We start from the raw sequence: 17,090 nt of genomic DNA, 5'->3' as shown, positions 1-17,090 counted from the left end.
TAGGATAGGATAGACATGATAGGAGTTTTCCAATATCTAAGGAGTTGCCATAAAGAAGAGGAAGGGTCAACCTATTCTCCAAAGCATTTGGAGGCAGGACACAAAGCAATAGATTGAAAATAATCAAGGAGAGAACTAACCTAGAACTAAGAAAAAATTCCTGACAGTGAAAATAATTAATAAGTGGGATGACCTGCCTCCAGAAGCTCTGAGTGCTCCATCACTGGAGGTTTTTAAGAAGAGATTGGACAACTGTTTGTCTGAAATGGTATAGGATTTTGTGCTGGAGCAGGGGATGGCACTAGAAGACCTCCAAGGTCCCTTCTAACTCTGTTATTCTGTTATTCCTATTTTCCTCACCAAATCAAAAAGGTGGGTTGGGCTGAGAGAGATTGACTGGCTCAAAGTTACCTAGTAGGCTGTCATGGCTAAGGTGAGGCTTGAACTCATAACCTTCTGCTTTCTAACCTGATGCATAAATCACTGGACCAAACTGACTCTCATATCTGAATCTGGCTCTCAAGTCAAATATTTCACTTATGAGTGAATGGAGCAATCTTTTTTTGAGCAGGGAAGTCCAAAGCCACCAACCAGAGTAGGAGATATTGAACTGATACTCAAAGAATAGAAAAATTGTGATTGTTGGGTGTGACTGTCATAATTTCAATGGCTCTGTTTCAGTAGGTTGTGTGTTCCTCAGGGAATCCTTATCTTCATGTATGTTGTCACACAAGGACACTTGAATGTCTTCTATGAAACTTTCATTGCTATCTTATGAAATTATGCAAAGTATTTCCAGAGTGCTGGTTCCATTATTGTTGGTTGTCCCAAAAGTGATTTTCCAAGAGGCAACTGGACTGGGCATAGAAGCTCTATAACATTCACATTTCAAAGACCCCACACTTATCCAAAAAGGATATTCCCTTGATACCATGTTAAATATATCTTCATAAAATGCAATTCCCTTTTTACTATATTTATGAAGTCATTTATAAATAGAAAATAGAAATAGACCATGAAAATGTCCCTTAAGGAGGTACATTTGGTGGGACAGAGAAGAAGGGCCTTCTCCGTGGTGGCTCTAATCCTCTGGAATACCATTCCTTCAAAAATGAGACTGGCCCCCACTTGGACAGTCTTACGTAAGGCCCTGGAGGCCTGGTTTTGCTCGCAGGTGTAGAGAGCCCATCAAATGGCTTATTTGACTGTGTGTTGTTGCCAGAGGGGAATATAGCTTTTTTATTATTATTATTTTCTTTATTGTGTTTTAATACTTCTAAGCTGACTAGAGTCACTGTGAGAAAGTAGGTGGCTATATAAATTTTCTACATAAATAAATAAGGAAACTGCAAACATTGGACATGATTTTATTCAATATCTCTAATCTTCTAACATGAGAACAGTGATTCTCAGTGTCTTGCTATCTTGGGGTGTTGAAAGACAGAAAATGTTTAATTAAAGAATCTTGGAGAATGATTGCAAATGCAGCAGCATGAGCATTTCATTTGTAATTGGCAACTATAATAAATCTTAGTTGTCAGGATAATCCTCCATCAATGCTCTGTTGCAGTGGTGAAATCCAATTTTTTTTACTACCGATTCTCTGGGTGTGGCTTGTTGGGTGTGGGTTGGTGGGCATGGTAGGGGAAGGATACTGCAAAATCTCCATTCCTATCCCACTCTGGGGCTAGCCAGAGGTGGTTTTTGCCGGTTCTCTGAACTACTCAAAATGTCTGCTGCCAGTTCTCTGAACTACTCAAAATGTCTGCTGCCAGTTCTCTGAACTACTCAAAATGTCCGCTATCGGTTTTCCAGAACCTGTCAGAATCTGTCAGAACCTGCTGGATTTCATCCCTACTCTGTTGTCAGAATTAAGGACTTCTATATGTCTCCTATGGATAACAAAAAATCCTTCTCTCTTTTTTTTCTTGAGCAATTTCTCAAAGGCAGAAATGTTACATGATGTTCTCATTCCTCTTTATCAGTTGCTCCCTGTGGTTGAGGTCAGGCCGCAAAACAATGATGTAACACTTTGGCAAGAATATGCATCCCAGTAATGCAGCACTGGAGGAGAAGATGGAGAAAACCTCCACAGCTACCATGGCTTTTCCTTTTGTGCTCAGATAGGCTGGAAAGAAGGAGATCCACACACTGCAGAAGGCCAACATGCTGAAGGTGATGAACTTGGCTTCATTAAAGCTGTCAGGCAATTTACGGGCAAGGAAAGCCACAATAAAGCTGGCGATGGCCAAGATACCCATGTAGCCCAAGACACAGTAGAAGAAGAAAGGTGACCCCTCATTGCACTGTAGAATTATTTCTTGGTGCACTGAGTGCTTGTCCAACTCAGGGAATGGGGGAAATGTTGACAACCAAATTATACAAATACATACTTGTAAGAGGGAGCATGAAAGGACAATAGCAAAGGCCAATCTTTTCCCCACCCACTTCCTCATCTGAGATCCTGGTTTAGTAGCCATGAAAGCCACAACCACGGTGATGGTTTTGGCCAGGACACTAGAAATAGCCACTGAGAAGGTGATGCCAAAAGTTGGTTGTCGGAGAAGGCAGGTCACCTTGGTAGGTTGGCTGAGGAAGAGCAAAGAGGAGAGAAAACAGATCAGAAGAGAGACAAGGAGGTTGTAGGTGAGGGACCGATTGTTGGCTTTGACAATGGGAGTATCCCTGTGCTTAATAAAAGTTCCAAGTACCCAAGAAGTCAGGAAGAAGAAACAAAGAACTGCTGAGGATAAACCAATTCCTAACGATTCTTCAAAAGTTAGAAAGACCAGCAATTTCAAGATACAGCCTCTCTTTTCTTTATTTGGATAATGATCTTCTGAACATTCAAAACAGTCATCCATATCTGAAAGCAAAGTCAAGGCAAATTTTTATACATTACATATTTTTGAAAAAAAATTCAAATTTATTAAAATTTAGAGCATTTTGTCTTTTCCTATTTTTCCAAAACACAAAGAAAACATCTGAGGGGGGCGGGATATAAGAGTTTAGCTCTTATGGGAAAACTTTACATTCAGAACAACAGAATGTGACTCACAAGCATTGAAATGAATATTCACCTTGAAGAACTCACAAAACTATTTGCTATACGAAAACAGGGTATTATACAGTCAGGTCCAGAAATATTGGGACATCGACACAATTCTAACATCTTTGGCTCTATACCCCACCACAATGGAGTTGGAATGAAACAAACACAATGTGCGTTAACTGCAGACTGTCAGCTTTAATTTGAGGGTATGTACATCCAACTCAGGTGAACGGTGTAGGACTTACAGCAGTTTGTATATGTGCCTCCCACTTGTTAAGGGACCAAAAGTAATGGGACAATTGGCTTCTCAGCTGTTCCATGGCCAGGTGTGTGATATTCCCTCATTACCCCAATTACAATGTGCAGATAAAAGGCCCAGAGTTCATTTCAAGTGTGCTATTTGCATTTGGAATCTGTTGCTGTCAACTCTCAAGATGAGATCCAAAGAGCTGTCACTATCAGTGAAGCAAGCCATCATTAGGCTGAAGAAACAAAACAAACCCATCAGAGAGATAGCAAGAACATTAGGCATGGCCAAAACAACTGTTTGAAACATTCTCAAAAAGAAGGAATGCACCGGTGAGCTCAGCAACACCAAAAGACCTGGGAGACCATGGAAAACAAGTGTGGTGGATGACCGAAGAATTCTTTCCCTGGTGAAGAAAACACCCTTCACAACAGTTGGCCAGATCAAGAACACTCTACAGGAGGTAGGTGTATGTGTGTCAAAGTCAACAATCAAGAGAAGACTTCACCAGAATGAATACAGAGGGTTCACCACAAGATGTAAACCATTGGTGAGCTTCAAAAACAGGAAGGCCAGATTATAGTTTGCCAAACAACATCTAACAAAGCCTTCACAGTTCTGGAACAAGATCCTATGGACAGATGAGACCAAGATCAACTTGTACCAGAGTGATGGGAAGAGAAGAGTATGGAGAAGGAAAGGAATTGCTCATGATCCTAAGCATATCACCTCATCAGTGAAGCATGGTGGTGGTAGTGTCATGGCGTGGGCATGTATGGCTGCCAATGGAACTGGTTCTCTTGTATTTATTGATGATGTGACTGCTGACAAAAGCAGCAGGATGAATTCTGAAGTGTTTTGGGCAATATTATCTGCTCACATTCAGCCAAATGCTGCAGAACTCATTGGACGGCACTTCACAGTGCAGATGGACAATGACCCAAAGCATACTGCAAAAGCAACCAAAGAGTTTTTGAAGGGACAGAAGTGGAATGTTATGCAATGGCCAAGTCAATCACCTGACCTGAATCCCATTGAGCATGCATTTCACTTGCTGAAGACAAAACTGAAGGGAAAATGCCCCAAGAACAAGCAGGAACTGAAGACAGTTGCAGTAGAGGCCTGGCAGAGCATCACCAGGGATGAAACCCACTGTCTGGTGATGTCTATGCGTTCCAGACTTCAGGCTGTGATTGACTGCAAAGGATTTGCAACCAAGTATTAAGAAGGGAAAGTTTGATTTATGATTATTATTCTGTCCCATTACTTTTGGTCCCTTAACAAGTGGGAGGCACATATGCAAACTGCTGTAAGTCCTACACCGTTCACCTGAGTTGGATGTACATACCCTCAAATTAAAGCTGACAGTCTGCAGTTAACACACATTGTATTTGTTTCATTCCATCTCCATTGTTGTGGTGTATAGAGCCAAAGATGTTAGAATTGTGTCGATGTCCCAATATTTCTGGACCTGACTGTAGTTTGCTTAAGTCTATCCAATGAGAACTTGCTGGAATGTCTAACTTACCCTTTTCATTTGAAATCTTCCCTTCTGGGCAAGGAACACAGTTGTAGCAACAGAACTGCTCTCCTTCCAACCCTTTCTTCCAGTATCCAGGGGAGCAATGGTCATTACACTGAGAAAATGGAATAACCTGGTGATAAGCATAAAAGATTTTTGCAAAGGGAATTTTTAAAGCAGTTTTTAAAGCAGTTATAATGTTCTCATTTATGTTAGCAGGAAGAATATTTGATTTCCTTAAGGGTTTGTCCAGGTTTATTATAAGGGAAAAGTTCCCCTCTGCAGTCATGTCCAACTCTAGGGCACAGTGCTCATCTCCATTTCTTGGCCAAGGGATCCAGCATTCTTTGAAGATATTTTCCATGGTCATGTAGCCAGCATGGCAATATGCCAAAGACACAAGGAACATTGTTACCTTCCCACCAAAGTGGTACCTATGAATCTACTCTCATTAGGAATTCCTAGATGGGAAGGAGCTGAGGCAGGAATGGGAGCTCACCCTATTGCATGAAACACAGGTCTCAAATCTTTCATCTTTCCAGCTGACAAGCTCAGTGTCTTTAACCACTGAGCCATCACATATTTATACTATCCATTAAAATGTTGACATTATAAGGATGTGCAAAGGGCGTGTTTGGAGAATGGCAGAGTAAATAAAGAAATACATGTGACTACAATATTATGGGAACACTATCTTATGATTTCAAATGGAAATGCAACCCAAATGTGAATATTTATCTTTTAAATTGTAATGTCATTTTGTCAATTTGATGAAAGCTTGATCATTGACAATATTTCTACAGATTATACCATTTCAAAAATCACAAATTAGATTCCTAAAGAGACTGTGTTCAATATTGGATCATAATGGATCAAGGAAGAGTTGATTAAATGAGTCCACACCTGGTTAAAAGCTGGGTGCCACACAATCAGCTCTTCATCAATGATTAATTCCTTCACATTGGGAATATGAGGATCCATCTTTCCAACTCTAATTCTCTGAAAAGATCTGTTTGGAAAAGTGATCAAGTTGGTGATGTCGAATCCACCTGTTGCTTCCCCTTTCTCGTTCAAGAACACTTTCTCTACAGCTGAATTGTTGAAAGAAATGCCTTGAAGAAATGAATGGAGCTAATTGAAAGAGAATGAAAGAGAGGGAGGGAGGGAGGGAAGGAGGGAGGGAGGGAGGGAGGGAGGGAGGGAGAGTTAGTTGGAAGGATAACAATGAAAAAGTGGCCAATATATTTAACTTTCACTTCCCATTGCTCTAACAACCCTTAGAATATAGATAATCTATATTTTAGAGAAAGACACTGTTCTAATATTAATTTAATATTACTTCCAGGGGGAAAATGAAAACAGCAGTTAATAAATCAAAATCAAAATGAGGTACTGACATTACACAACTTGATTCAGATATATTTTATATTCACTATTTAAACAACTAGACAATCAAACTTGGACCATATCTAAACATTTTTTGTTCTTTGTTAGTAGAAACGTATTTAACATCATGAGTCCTAACAAATTTCCTTTAGCCAGATTTTATCATCTGAGACTCAATTCTTTTGAGAGAGAGAGAGAGAGAGAGAGAGAGAGAGAGAGAGAGAGAGAGAGAAAGAGAATGAGAGAGAGGAAGGGAAGGAGGGAGGGAGAGGGAGAGGGAGAGAGAGAGAGAGAGAACGAGAGAGAGAGAATGAGAGAGGGAGGGAGGGAGGGATTCTTTCAAATAGAGTTGTTTTAAAGGGTGGACGCAAGAGCTGAAAAAGAGTGTCATTTGGTCCATTCTTTTTGAACATTGAGAGAGAGAGAGCTCTGCATCAGTAGTGGGTTGCTACCGGTTCGCACCGGTTTGCGAGAACCGTTAGCAAAAATTGGGCCAAGGTCGCAGAACCGGTAGAAATGGCTGGCTGGCTATGCCCCCGAATCATTCGCCCGGTCATCCGGTCGCTTGTCCCAGCCACCATGTTTGTCACCGCCATGTTCTTTGGGCAGGTGCATCCCATTACCTTGCAAATCGAATGGGATGTGCTTGTGCGAAGAACATGTCAACAACGGCAGCAGCTTTCTCTGCTGGTACTTTTTGGAGGCTGGGCTAGGAATCTCAAATACTAATGAGAATGAACATTGTGTTGTAGCCAGTGGTAGATCAGCCCCCTGCAAACTCCGTCTCTCGAGGAGCCCAGCTGCTCGCCAATCGCCAAGTCGCCTGGACTCCCAGTGATGGGATGGGCTACTTCAGGCACTTAGTTTGGCCGCCTGTTTAGTAGCTCCAGCCAGCGGCTACCACACAAATGTTCATTCCTGGCCATATTTGAGATTCCTAGCTGCAGTTTACTCATGAGCACCATTGGCTGGGAGAGTTAGGGAGAAAGGCCAATGCTGCTCATAAGTAAACTGCAAATTAGAGGCAGCCGGCAGATCACAGAGAGAGGGGGGAAAGAGAGAGACAGACACACAGAGAGAGGGGAGAAAGAGAGAGACAGACACAGAGAGAAGGGGAGGAGAGAGACAGACGTACAGAGAGGGGGAAAAGAGAGAGGGAAGACACACAGAGAGAAGGGGGAAGAGAGAGACAGACACAGAGAGAGGGGAGAAAGAGAGAGACAGACACAGAGAGGGGGAAAAGAGAGAGGGAAGACACACAGAGAGAAGGGGGAAGAGAGAGACAGACACAGAGAGAGGGGGAAAGAGAGAGACAGACAGAGAGAGTGGGAAAAAGAGAGACAGACACACAGAGAGGGGGGAGAGGCAAGACACAGAGAAAGGGGGGACAAAAAGAGATGAGACAGAGAGAGAGATGAGAGAGATGAGAAAGAGAGAGAGAGAGAGAGAGAGAGAGAGAGAGAGAGAGAAAGAAAAAGAAAGAGATGAGAGAGAAATGAGAAAAAGAGAGAGAAGATGAGAGAGAGGGAGAAGGAATTGTTGGAAACGGGCAAAAAACATAGAAAACCTCAGTTACATGACTGTGTGGGATGTTGTAACTTGTCATAAGTGTGTGTGTGTGTGTGTGTGTGTGTGTGTGTGTGTGTGTGTGTGCATGGCTGTCAAAACTCCAAAAACAGATCAAGAGATCTCTGGGGAGGTCAGTCATAAATTAGAACATTTTCTAAGCAACTGGCCATTAAGGGAGGACCACTTGTATTTGGTTTGCCTTAAGGGTTCAGAGCTGTATGGAATCTGATTTCCTTTGACCCTTTGGGGGATTGCAAAAGCTCCAGATGGGGGAATCCTCATAGGGGGAACTAGGATTGTGACCACCTAGCCACATGACTGCCAAGCCACTCCCACCCAGTGTTCTGCCCCAGCTCTGGATTCCCGAGGATATTGACACACACCAATGGTCCTTACCAAATTTATTAAGTAGCAAGAATAAACCAAAGTCCGGCAAAGGTTGGCAACTAGCCCAGAAAGAAAGTCTTGGATAAGACTTTTCCAAAAATGCTCTGATGATAATTACAAGTTGTTTCTAGCAAGAAACTTACTAACGGCGTGTGACTTAAATAGGCTAAGGGAGTGGCCAATTATCCTCAAGCCTTACTCTCAAGGAGACCTCCTCCTCCTGAGCAGCCACTCCTGCCTTTTGGCAGCCCTGCATTGAGAAGAGGCTCCTCCACTTCGCTCTCTCCATTTGAAGGAGCCTCTGGAGGTTCTGAAGGCCCTAGCTGAGTCTCTTCCTCTGGAACCACATCCTCTTCAGCCTCCTTGCTGTCCGCCGTGAGACACCACACCAGCCTCCTCGTCATTGGGATCAGCCACGGTCCGCGCAGGCTGCTGGCAGGCCACAACACCCAGTCACATGACTGCCAAGCCATGACCACTCAGTCACATGACCACAAAGCCATGCCCACCAAATAAGCCATGAACACAGAATCAGTAGTAAAATATTTTAGAACCCACCACTGCTCTGCATCCCTACTTTGAAATGTTCATGAGCCAAGGAGAAGTAGATTAGAGAACTGGTTATAGCAATAGCACTTAGACTTATATACAGCTTCACAGTGCTTTACCATCCTCTCTAAGCAGTTTACAGAGACAGCATACTGCCCATATCTGGCTCCTCATTTTACCAACCTCAGAAGGATGGAAGGCTGAGTCAACCTTGAGCCAGTGGGAATCAAACATATTAAATCATATTAAATATTAATATGAAATCATATTAAAACATATTCAATCATATTAGATCATATCAAAAGCAACTGTTCTCTTCGCTGATGATGTAAAACTATTCAACATCACTGACAATGCTGCTACCCTTCAAAAAGACCTTGACTACAACCTAAAAATAGCCCGATTTGTTGGAAATGCAAAAAAGATACAAGGGACTTTCTATGATTTATGGTGGACTTGCCCGGCAGCAAAGAAATTTTGGTCTAACATCAAAAAATGGTTGGAACAAATAACAGAAACACAGATTGAAAAAGAACCAGAAACATTTTTATTAGGAATCTTTAACAAATCATACCCTAAAGATATCAAATATCTCATAATTCACATATTAACTGCTGCAAGAATAACCTACGCAAAAAATTGAAAGCAAGAAAAAGCACCAAGTGAAACAAAAGTAATAGAAAAATTTTTAGAATGCGCTGAAATGGATAGGTTAACCAAAGAATTACAAGAAAGAGAAGAATCAGATTATTACAAAATATGGAATAATTGGTATAATTGGTTAAAAATAAGAAATATACAAAAAAAATATAGGGGGAAATATTACTGATTTAAATATATATATAAAAAATGTTATTAGATTAAGGAGAGGTGAAGGAATATATTATAAGTAGAATTGTAGAATGTCACTTTGAAAAAATGCTTAAGAAGAAATTATAATCTTTTTGTGTATATGTTGTATAAATGTTTGTTGTGTATATGTTATGTTTGTTTTTTTTAATATTTATACTCTATAAAAAATATTTTTTTTAAAAAAAAAAAAGACCTTGACTATGTGTTAGAATGGTCAAATAAGTGGCAACTGAAAATCTCAACCAACAAATGCTCTGTCTTATACATCGGCAAAAAAAAATCAGAACATAAAATACAAGCTGGATGGACACGACCGTGTAGACGACCTTCATTTTGTTAAGGACCTTGGAGTACTCATCTCTAAAAATCTAAGTGCCAGAGTCCACTGTAACATTGTAACACTGTAACATTGCCAAAACGGTATTAAGAGTTGTTAACCTAATCTTGTGTAGCTTCTTCTTTGGTAATATTGTACTACTAACTAGATCATACAAAACATTTGCTAGACCAATTCTCGAATACAGCTCATCTGTCTGGAACCTACACTGCGTATTGGATATAAATACAATTGAGAGAGTCCAGAGATATTTTACTCCATTCCTCTACTCTCAAAAAAATACCTAATGCCACCAGGCTTCAAATTTTGGGCTTAGACAACTTTATGTTTTAGGCTTATGTTTATTCTCTTACTTTATAAAACTAATAGCTTTCTTGCCTCAGTCTCTCTATTGAGTTGTGGCCATAAATGAGGGTAAATAAGCTATATTAGATTGTGGAGGATTGTGGATAATCATTGAGATACACGATAGGTGTGGCATGGAAAGATTACCTGCCAAGGAAGCAGATTTGGAAATTCAACCCTTTGAATCTCTCTTGGTTGGGATTTTGATCTCACTGCCTCATGCAAAGAATGTGCCACTGCATAAACAGCATTGTAGATACTGTAACTTTCTCCAGTCATCTGAAACTCAAACAGAGGTGTAGGTAGATTCTCCAAATTCTCTTCCCCACTACAGGTTTCAGTGATTGTTGAAGATAATTCTGTATTTGAAATGGAACAATCGAACAATTGCTCCCAAACCTCTTGGAGAAATGCATCTTTGTGGGTTGAAGGTTTGATGACTTGAAGAAATTCTTTAAAGCCTTGAATATCTCTTGTATGGACAGTAAAGGAAAGAGCCCCATGGAACATCTGGAGATCCCAACTCCTTTGATTTCCCAGCAGAATAAAATCAATAGGATTCATCAGGATCCAAACCTTCCTAAATGTTGCACTCTCTTTATTTTCAGGATCACGGAGAAACATGATAGTTCTGAGCCACACTATTGTGATGGATTCTCCGTGGAGAAGAAAAACATTCACTTTTTGATCTTTCAGTTTATCAAAAATAATTGAGATTGATTTAGACAATTCGGGCATGTCTTCCAAGTCGAGATATTGTGGAATTTTTTGTGTGAAAGCTAAACAGACCCCATTCTGTGAAAGCAATGGCTGCACTTTCTGAAAAAAACGTTCTTCCTTATTTTCAAAAGCAAAGACTCCAATCCATGTCCATCCAAAATGGAGAAGAAGTTGAATAAGTCCAGCGTACTGATGCTCCTCTTTTGGGACCGTGTAATAAAGTGGAAATAACTCACTAATTTGAAAGTCTTCTTGGGCAAAGGAACCATAAGTCAACTAAACAAACGAAAAAGAGAAATATCGTTATTCATGAAAATCATGGGAAAAATATGAAGACTGCTTGTTAGAAACTTAATAATGAACATTTGTCCAATTCTATGTAGATTATGATAATTCTGATGAAAAAGAGAAACAAATAAAACTCCATGATGAAATATTTTCTTATCTGAAATTTAACTAGATTACAACCACGCTCCGTTTTCTAATACAGAGTTCCAGTAGGATCATCCCCTTAGAACATCTGGAAACTTGCTAAATATCTGAGCTTGTGAACTCTTCTCAGCCTAAGGAAAGGATTCTGAAGAGCTAGACTTACTGGACTACTTTATTCCCTTATTTGTAGCGGATAAAAAAATACTTATATATGGAAGACTATGCCCATGAGATTCCGGAGGAATAGAAAAGTTAATCATCTCTTCATTTACTACAATTATTATGGAGATCTCCAAAAGTACCACACAGCCTCAATCCTTCAACCATTTCCATGCAAATCAGTTGAATGTTAAACATTCCAAGGGGAGTTGTCACCTATTGTCGGGTAGCTTGATGGAATCTGGAGCTGAGCTGAGGGCATCGGTGAAAATGCTGATAGCTTTGATTTCAGGAAGTGGTTGAAAGGAAATCCTTCCTAAAACTATGGGACATGATAGCAGTGTTCCAATATTTGAGAGGCTCCTACAAAGATGAGGGGGTCAAACTACTTTCCAAAGCATCAAAGGCAACATGAGAAACACTGGATGGATACTAAGCAAGGAAAGAAGAAATCTAGAACTAAGGAGCAATGTCCTAACTATAAAAGCAATCAACCCGCGGTCTTTGAGCGATTGCGCACTCCGGTCCCCAATGCTTTTCTCGTTCCCCGGGTTGCACAGATCATCAGGGCCCAGGCCTCCGGCTGATGTTGGTGGTGAGGCCCCTCCTCAAGAAGCCTTCCCTGGACCCACCTGTATTAGTGAACTATCGTCCAGTCTCCAACCTTCACTTTGTGGCGAAGGTTATTGAGAGTGTGGTGGTGCGACAACTTCCCCGGTATCTGGATGAAGCTGTCTATCTAGATCTATACCAGTCGGGTTTCAGGCCTGGGTGCAGCACAGAAACGGCATTGGTCGCATTGGTTGATGATCTCTGGAGGGCTTGGGACAGGGGTTGTTCCTCTGTCTTGGTCCTATTAGACCTCTCAGTGGCTTTTCATACCATCGACCATGGTATCATGCTGTGCCGGTTTGAGGGGTTAGGAGTGGGGGGCACCGTGTTACAGTGGTTCTCCTCCTTCCTCTCTGACTGTACACAGTCTGTGTTGGCAGGGGGGCAGAGGTTGACCTCGAGGTGCAATGTCTGTGGGGTGATGCAAGGGTCGGTCCTCTCGCCCCTCCTGTTCAACATTTATGTGAAGCCGCTGGGTGAGATCATCCATCGTTTTGGGGTGAAGTTCCATCAGTACGCTGATGATACTCAGCTGTACATCTCTACCCTGGACCACCCCAATGATGTCCTTGATGTGATGTCCCGGTGCCTGGAGGCCGTGCGGATCTGGATGGGGAGAAACAGGCTCAGACTCAACCCCTCCAAGACTGAGTGGCTGTGGTTTCTGGCATCCCGTTATAGCCAGCTGATTCCATCGCTGACTATTGGGGGTGAGATTTTGGCCCCCTCAGAGAGGGCTTGCAACTTGGGTGTCCTCCTGGATGCGCGGCTGTCTCTAGAAGATCACGTGACAGCTGTGGCCAGGGGGGCTTTTTATCAGGTTTGCTTGATTCACCAGTTGCGTCCCTTTCTGGATCGGGACTCCTTGCGCACAGTCACTCATGCCCTCGTCATTCCCGTCTGGACTACTGTAATGCTCTCTACAGGGGGCTCTCCTTGAAAAGCACCCGGAGGGCCCAACTGGTCCAGAATGCGGCTGTGTGGGTGATTATGGAAGTGACATGGCGCTCCCATGTAATACTTCTCCTGCGTGAGTTGCACTTGCTTCCGGTGGTCTTCCGGGTGCGATTCAAGGTGTTGGTTACCATCTTTAGAGTGCTCCATGGCTTAGGACCTGGGTACTAACGAGATCGCCTGCTGCTACTGATAGCCTCCCACCGGCCAGTACGCTCCCACAGAGAGGGACTCCTCAGGGTGCCATTGGTCAAGCAATGTCGACTGGTGACCCCCAGGGGGAGGGTCTTCTCTGTGGGGGCACCCGCCCTCTGGAATGAATTGCCCCCCGGAGATACGGATGATCCCTGACCTACGCACCTTTCACTGTGCCCTCAAGACGTTATTGTTCCAACAACAAGCTGGGCTGGCCTAAACATTAATTTTAAATTATTTAATATGTTTTTTAAATTGCTTTCAATTTTATATATGGGTTTGTTTTATTTCTTGGCTGTGCATTGTCCTGAGTCCTTCGGGAGAAGGGCAGTATAAAAATTAGATTAAATAAATAAATAAACCAATGGAACAACTTGACTTCAGATGTTGTGGGTGCTCCATCACTGGAGGCTTTCAAAAAGAGACTGGACAGTGATTTATCTCTAATGTTATAGGGTTTCCTTCTCAAAGAGGGGATTGGACTCCAAGATCCCTTCCAACTCTATTATTATATGTTCTATGTGATAGCCAGCCTTTTCTATCCTCCTCTTCAGACAGTTCCAGATTTCTACACAAATAGTGGTCAATCAAAAACAACAGGTTACCCTCTCAAATAAGATTAGTTTTGTACTGTAATTTGTGATTTAAATTTAAATTTTCCAATCTATGATTGTAATAAAAGATTTAGATTCTCTTGACTGATTATTTTGAGCCAACATATTGAGTTGTGGGAACAATTGCAGAAGGGAGAGCAAAAATTGAAGTCCTGCAGAAAGACATGGCAAAATACTAACTAACCCTACAGCACCATCGGTCAACAAGTGCTAAGAAAAACAGTTGAGTTTTACACTAAACTACTTTTATCATATACCAAGCAAATTTAAGTAAATAGAGCTGTGACCTATTGCTATTTGGCTGTCATAACACATGTACGATTGTTATAAAAGATTTTGATTTCATTGGATTATCTTGAGCCAGTCTATTGTGTTGTGCAAAAAACAGATGAGGAGTGATAAAAAGTGTATTTAATTGAATTCCTGGAGAAAGGTATTGCAAGCAACTAGTATCTACTATTGATTACAAAATAATTTTCTCTCTTACTCCATCCCAAACTACCTGTGGAATTTTGTAGACATGTACACTTTCTGCCATAAAGGATGATGTATCAGGACTTAGTCCCCCAATGATGGCCATGAGATTCTTCTGGCTATCACATTTGTAGTTAGGGAGAAATTGCTGGGATTTGAAAAGCAGGTCCAGGGTGGTGCGATAGGTCATCCTTGCATTGTAGTAACTGTCACAGATGTGGAACCCGAGAGTGATGTTAGGTAAGATCTGGGAGTCCTCATTGATCTCCTTCACAGCAAAGGCCAAGGCGAGGGCATGCTGGTAGAATTTGGTTATTACACTGCAAATAGGTTAAACACCCCCATTGAACAAAATAAGTTGACAATTCTTTGATGGTGAAAGCATTGATATATGAGTAACAACCATTTCTGTCTATGTTGTAAGTGAGAAGATGAGAGTCTTTGTAAAACCCTCAATAATTTGTGTACTTTTCAACCACATACAGCATTTCCATGATTTGCAACAAATATGTGTAGAACAAAGTTGTGATTATTTTTTTCAAGCCATGACATGTATTTTTATCAGTTTGGCACAAAATAAAATTCAACTAGCAAGTATCACTGTTTTAATCTATGTAAGTTATGCAAGGAGTGACTGCATAGACTAGATAATTATACTGTACTTCCTAAATGTTCTCCAAAAGACTTCTTATCATAAGACTTTAATACAACGAAAAGAAAATGATTTGTTTTCCCACAATCAGATAATTTTTTAAAGACAAGGAAGCAAGAATAAGTTTATATTTAAAAAAAACAAAACATGCATTTATTCTCAAAGAGCTATTAGTTATGTAAGCTATTTTGGGAGTCTGGCTAAGTTTAGAAAATGAATGGAAAGAAAAAGAAATCCTTACATTGGTAAATCATAACGTTTTAGAGACGGCTGCTTTTTAAATTCAATTCCAAAAACGTTATGAATTATCTGAGACACCATCCCAGCCACGATGAGATCACCTGGCTGGTACCACTCATGGGGAATCGGGAAAGCATCAGTCTCAGGGCAGCTCAGGGTAACTGCTTTCTGCACCAAGAGCATCAGAAGGAACAACATCTTCAGGCATTTGTCATAGTATTTGTGTCTCCTGTCCATAAGGAAGTTTGTATTTCAGTGGTTCATTCAATGATTGAGCCAAGGTTGATATTTGACAATGCACTTAATCAGTAATCCCATCAATTTCTATTTGAAGTTCCTTGTGTGTGCAAATTTTATACCGACTGTCACTAGGATTGAACAGATGTTCTGGAAAAGAAGAAAGGAGGGAGAAAACTTGTAGTAGTGAGTCTGATGGAGCCATTATTATCCCTTTGTGCCAAACTCCCTGGGGTTCAAGAGTTACTTTATAACCAAACAGATACCTTAATTGTTGCTGAATTTAAATACCTTTATGCACAGTCCTTGATGTTTTGGCCTAGCTAAAAAAAATATGGCGATTCCTGTAGGAGATAATTATTTTGTTTTTATGAGAGAATAAGGAGTTCAACTGATGATTCAACTTTGTTTAAATGAGCAAATGCTAATAAAATTAATCAAAGGGACATTGGCAATTGAAAGTAGCCTTAAGTGTTGAAGGTCATGTTCATTCCTTACAGTGGGGCAGAGTTCCCATTTTTGATATAAAATGAATAGAATTGTTCAGTAGAGAAGAGTAAATATTTTTTACATGTTAAGGTCTGAACAATAAGGCAATACTTTCTTTGGAGGTTTTATCCACAATGTCATTCAAAGAATGTTGAAGAATGAAACAATAATAACATTTATGCTGATATTTGGAAAGAGCATTAGCCATTGGCTTCATTTTAATAATCTACCCCTACAAATCTTTATTTATTTATTTACTTATTTGTGTCCTGAATTGTATTATTTTTACATATAACTCAAGGCAGAGATGATGTCTAACATACCTTCCTCCTCCTATTTAGCGTATGATAGATATGATGTGATATGATATGATATGATATGATATGATATGATATGATATGATATGATAGATAGGATAGGATAGGATAGGATAGGATAGGATAGGATAGGATAGGATAGCCGGATGTGAGTCCCTTTTTGTAAAGTGGGGTCGTGGGATGCAGATGGGTCTGCTGACTACGTACCTGGCTCCCTGCCACGTGGCAGAGACCATGCCTGAGCTACTCGACGTGATTGCCGGGGTGGCGGTTGATACCCCCAGACTTATTGTTATGAGGGTCTTCAACCTGCCATCCACGGGTGAGGCGTCAGAGGTGGCTCAGGAGTTCATAGCTTCCATGATGGCCATGGACCTTACCCAGTTAGTGCAAGGCCCCACTCACACAGGGGGACACACTCTGGACTTGATTTTCATCTCTGGTCAATGGCTGAATGATCTTGGTAGAGGGGACCTAGACATTAAACCCTTGTCATGGACAGATCATTCACTTAGACTTTCAAGCCGCTTCCCCCCACCACAGGGAGACGGAACTGACCAGATGGTTCCATCCCAGGCACCTGATGGATCGCGAAAGGTTCCAGATGGAGCTTGGGCCATTTCCTGAGACTCTGGCACACTCGACTGAAGACCTTGTGGCCACCTGGGATAGTGTGGCCGCAGGGGCTTTGGACCGCGTTGTGCCTTTGCGGCCTCTGACCCAATGTCGACCTCAATTGGCTCCTTGGT

General features: G+C 41.3%; 1 protein-coding gene across 1 annotated transcript; it reads right to left on the bottom strand.

Annotated features, from left to right (window-relative positions):
* Positions 1–1,955: 1,955 nt before the first annotated feature.
* On the bottom strand, positions 1,956–16,577 carry LOC139324832 (vomeronasal type-2 receptor 26-like). Its single transcript, XM_070954583.1, has 7 exons — positions 16,549–16,577; positions 15,300–15,527; positions 14,435–14,726; positions 10,394–11,242; positions 5,725–5,952; positions 4,828–4,954; positions 1,956–2,866 (listed from the first exon to the last, which is right to left on the bottom strand). Exons 1-7 carry the CDS (start codon positions 16,575–16,577, stop codon positions 1,956–1,958), a joined length of 2,664 nt encoding a protein of 887 aa, XP_070810684.1.
* Positions 16,578–17,090: the final 513 nt, after the last annotated feature.

The sequence above is a fragment of the Pituophis catenifer genome, unplaced genomic scaffold (genome assembly GCF_029215685.1).
Source record: "Pituophis catenifer annectens isolate HBS135680 unplaced genomic scaffold, rPitCat1.0.hap2 SCAF_15, whole genome shotgun sequence".
Lineage (NCBI taxonomy): Eukaryota > Metazoa > Chordata > Lepidosauria > Squamata > Colubridae > Pituophis > Pituophis catenifer.
The sequence above is the reverse complement of the archived record's forward strand: the minus strand, read 5'-3'. Positions and strand labels throughout refer to the sequence as shown.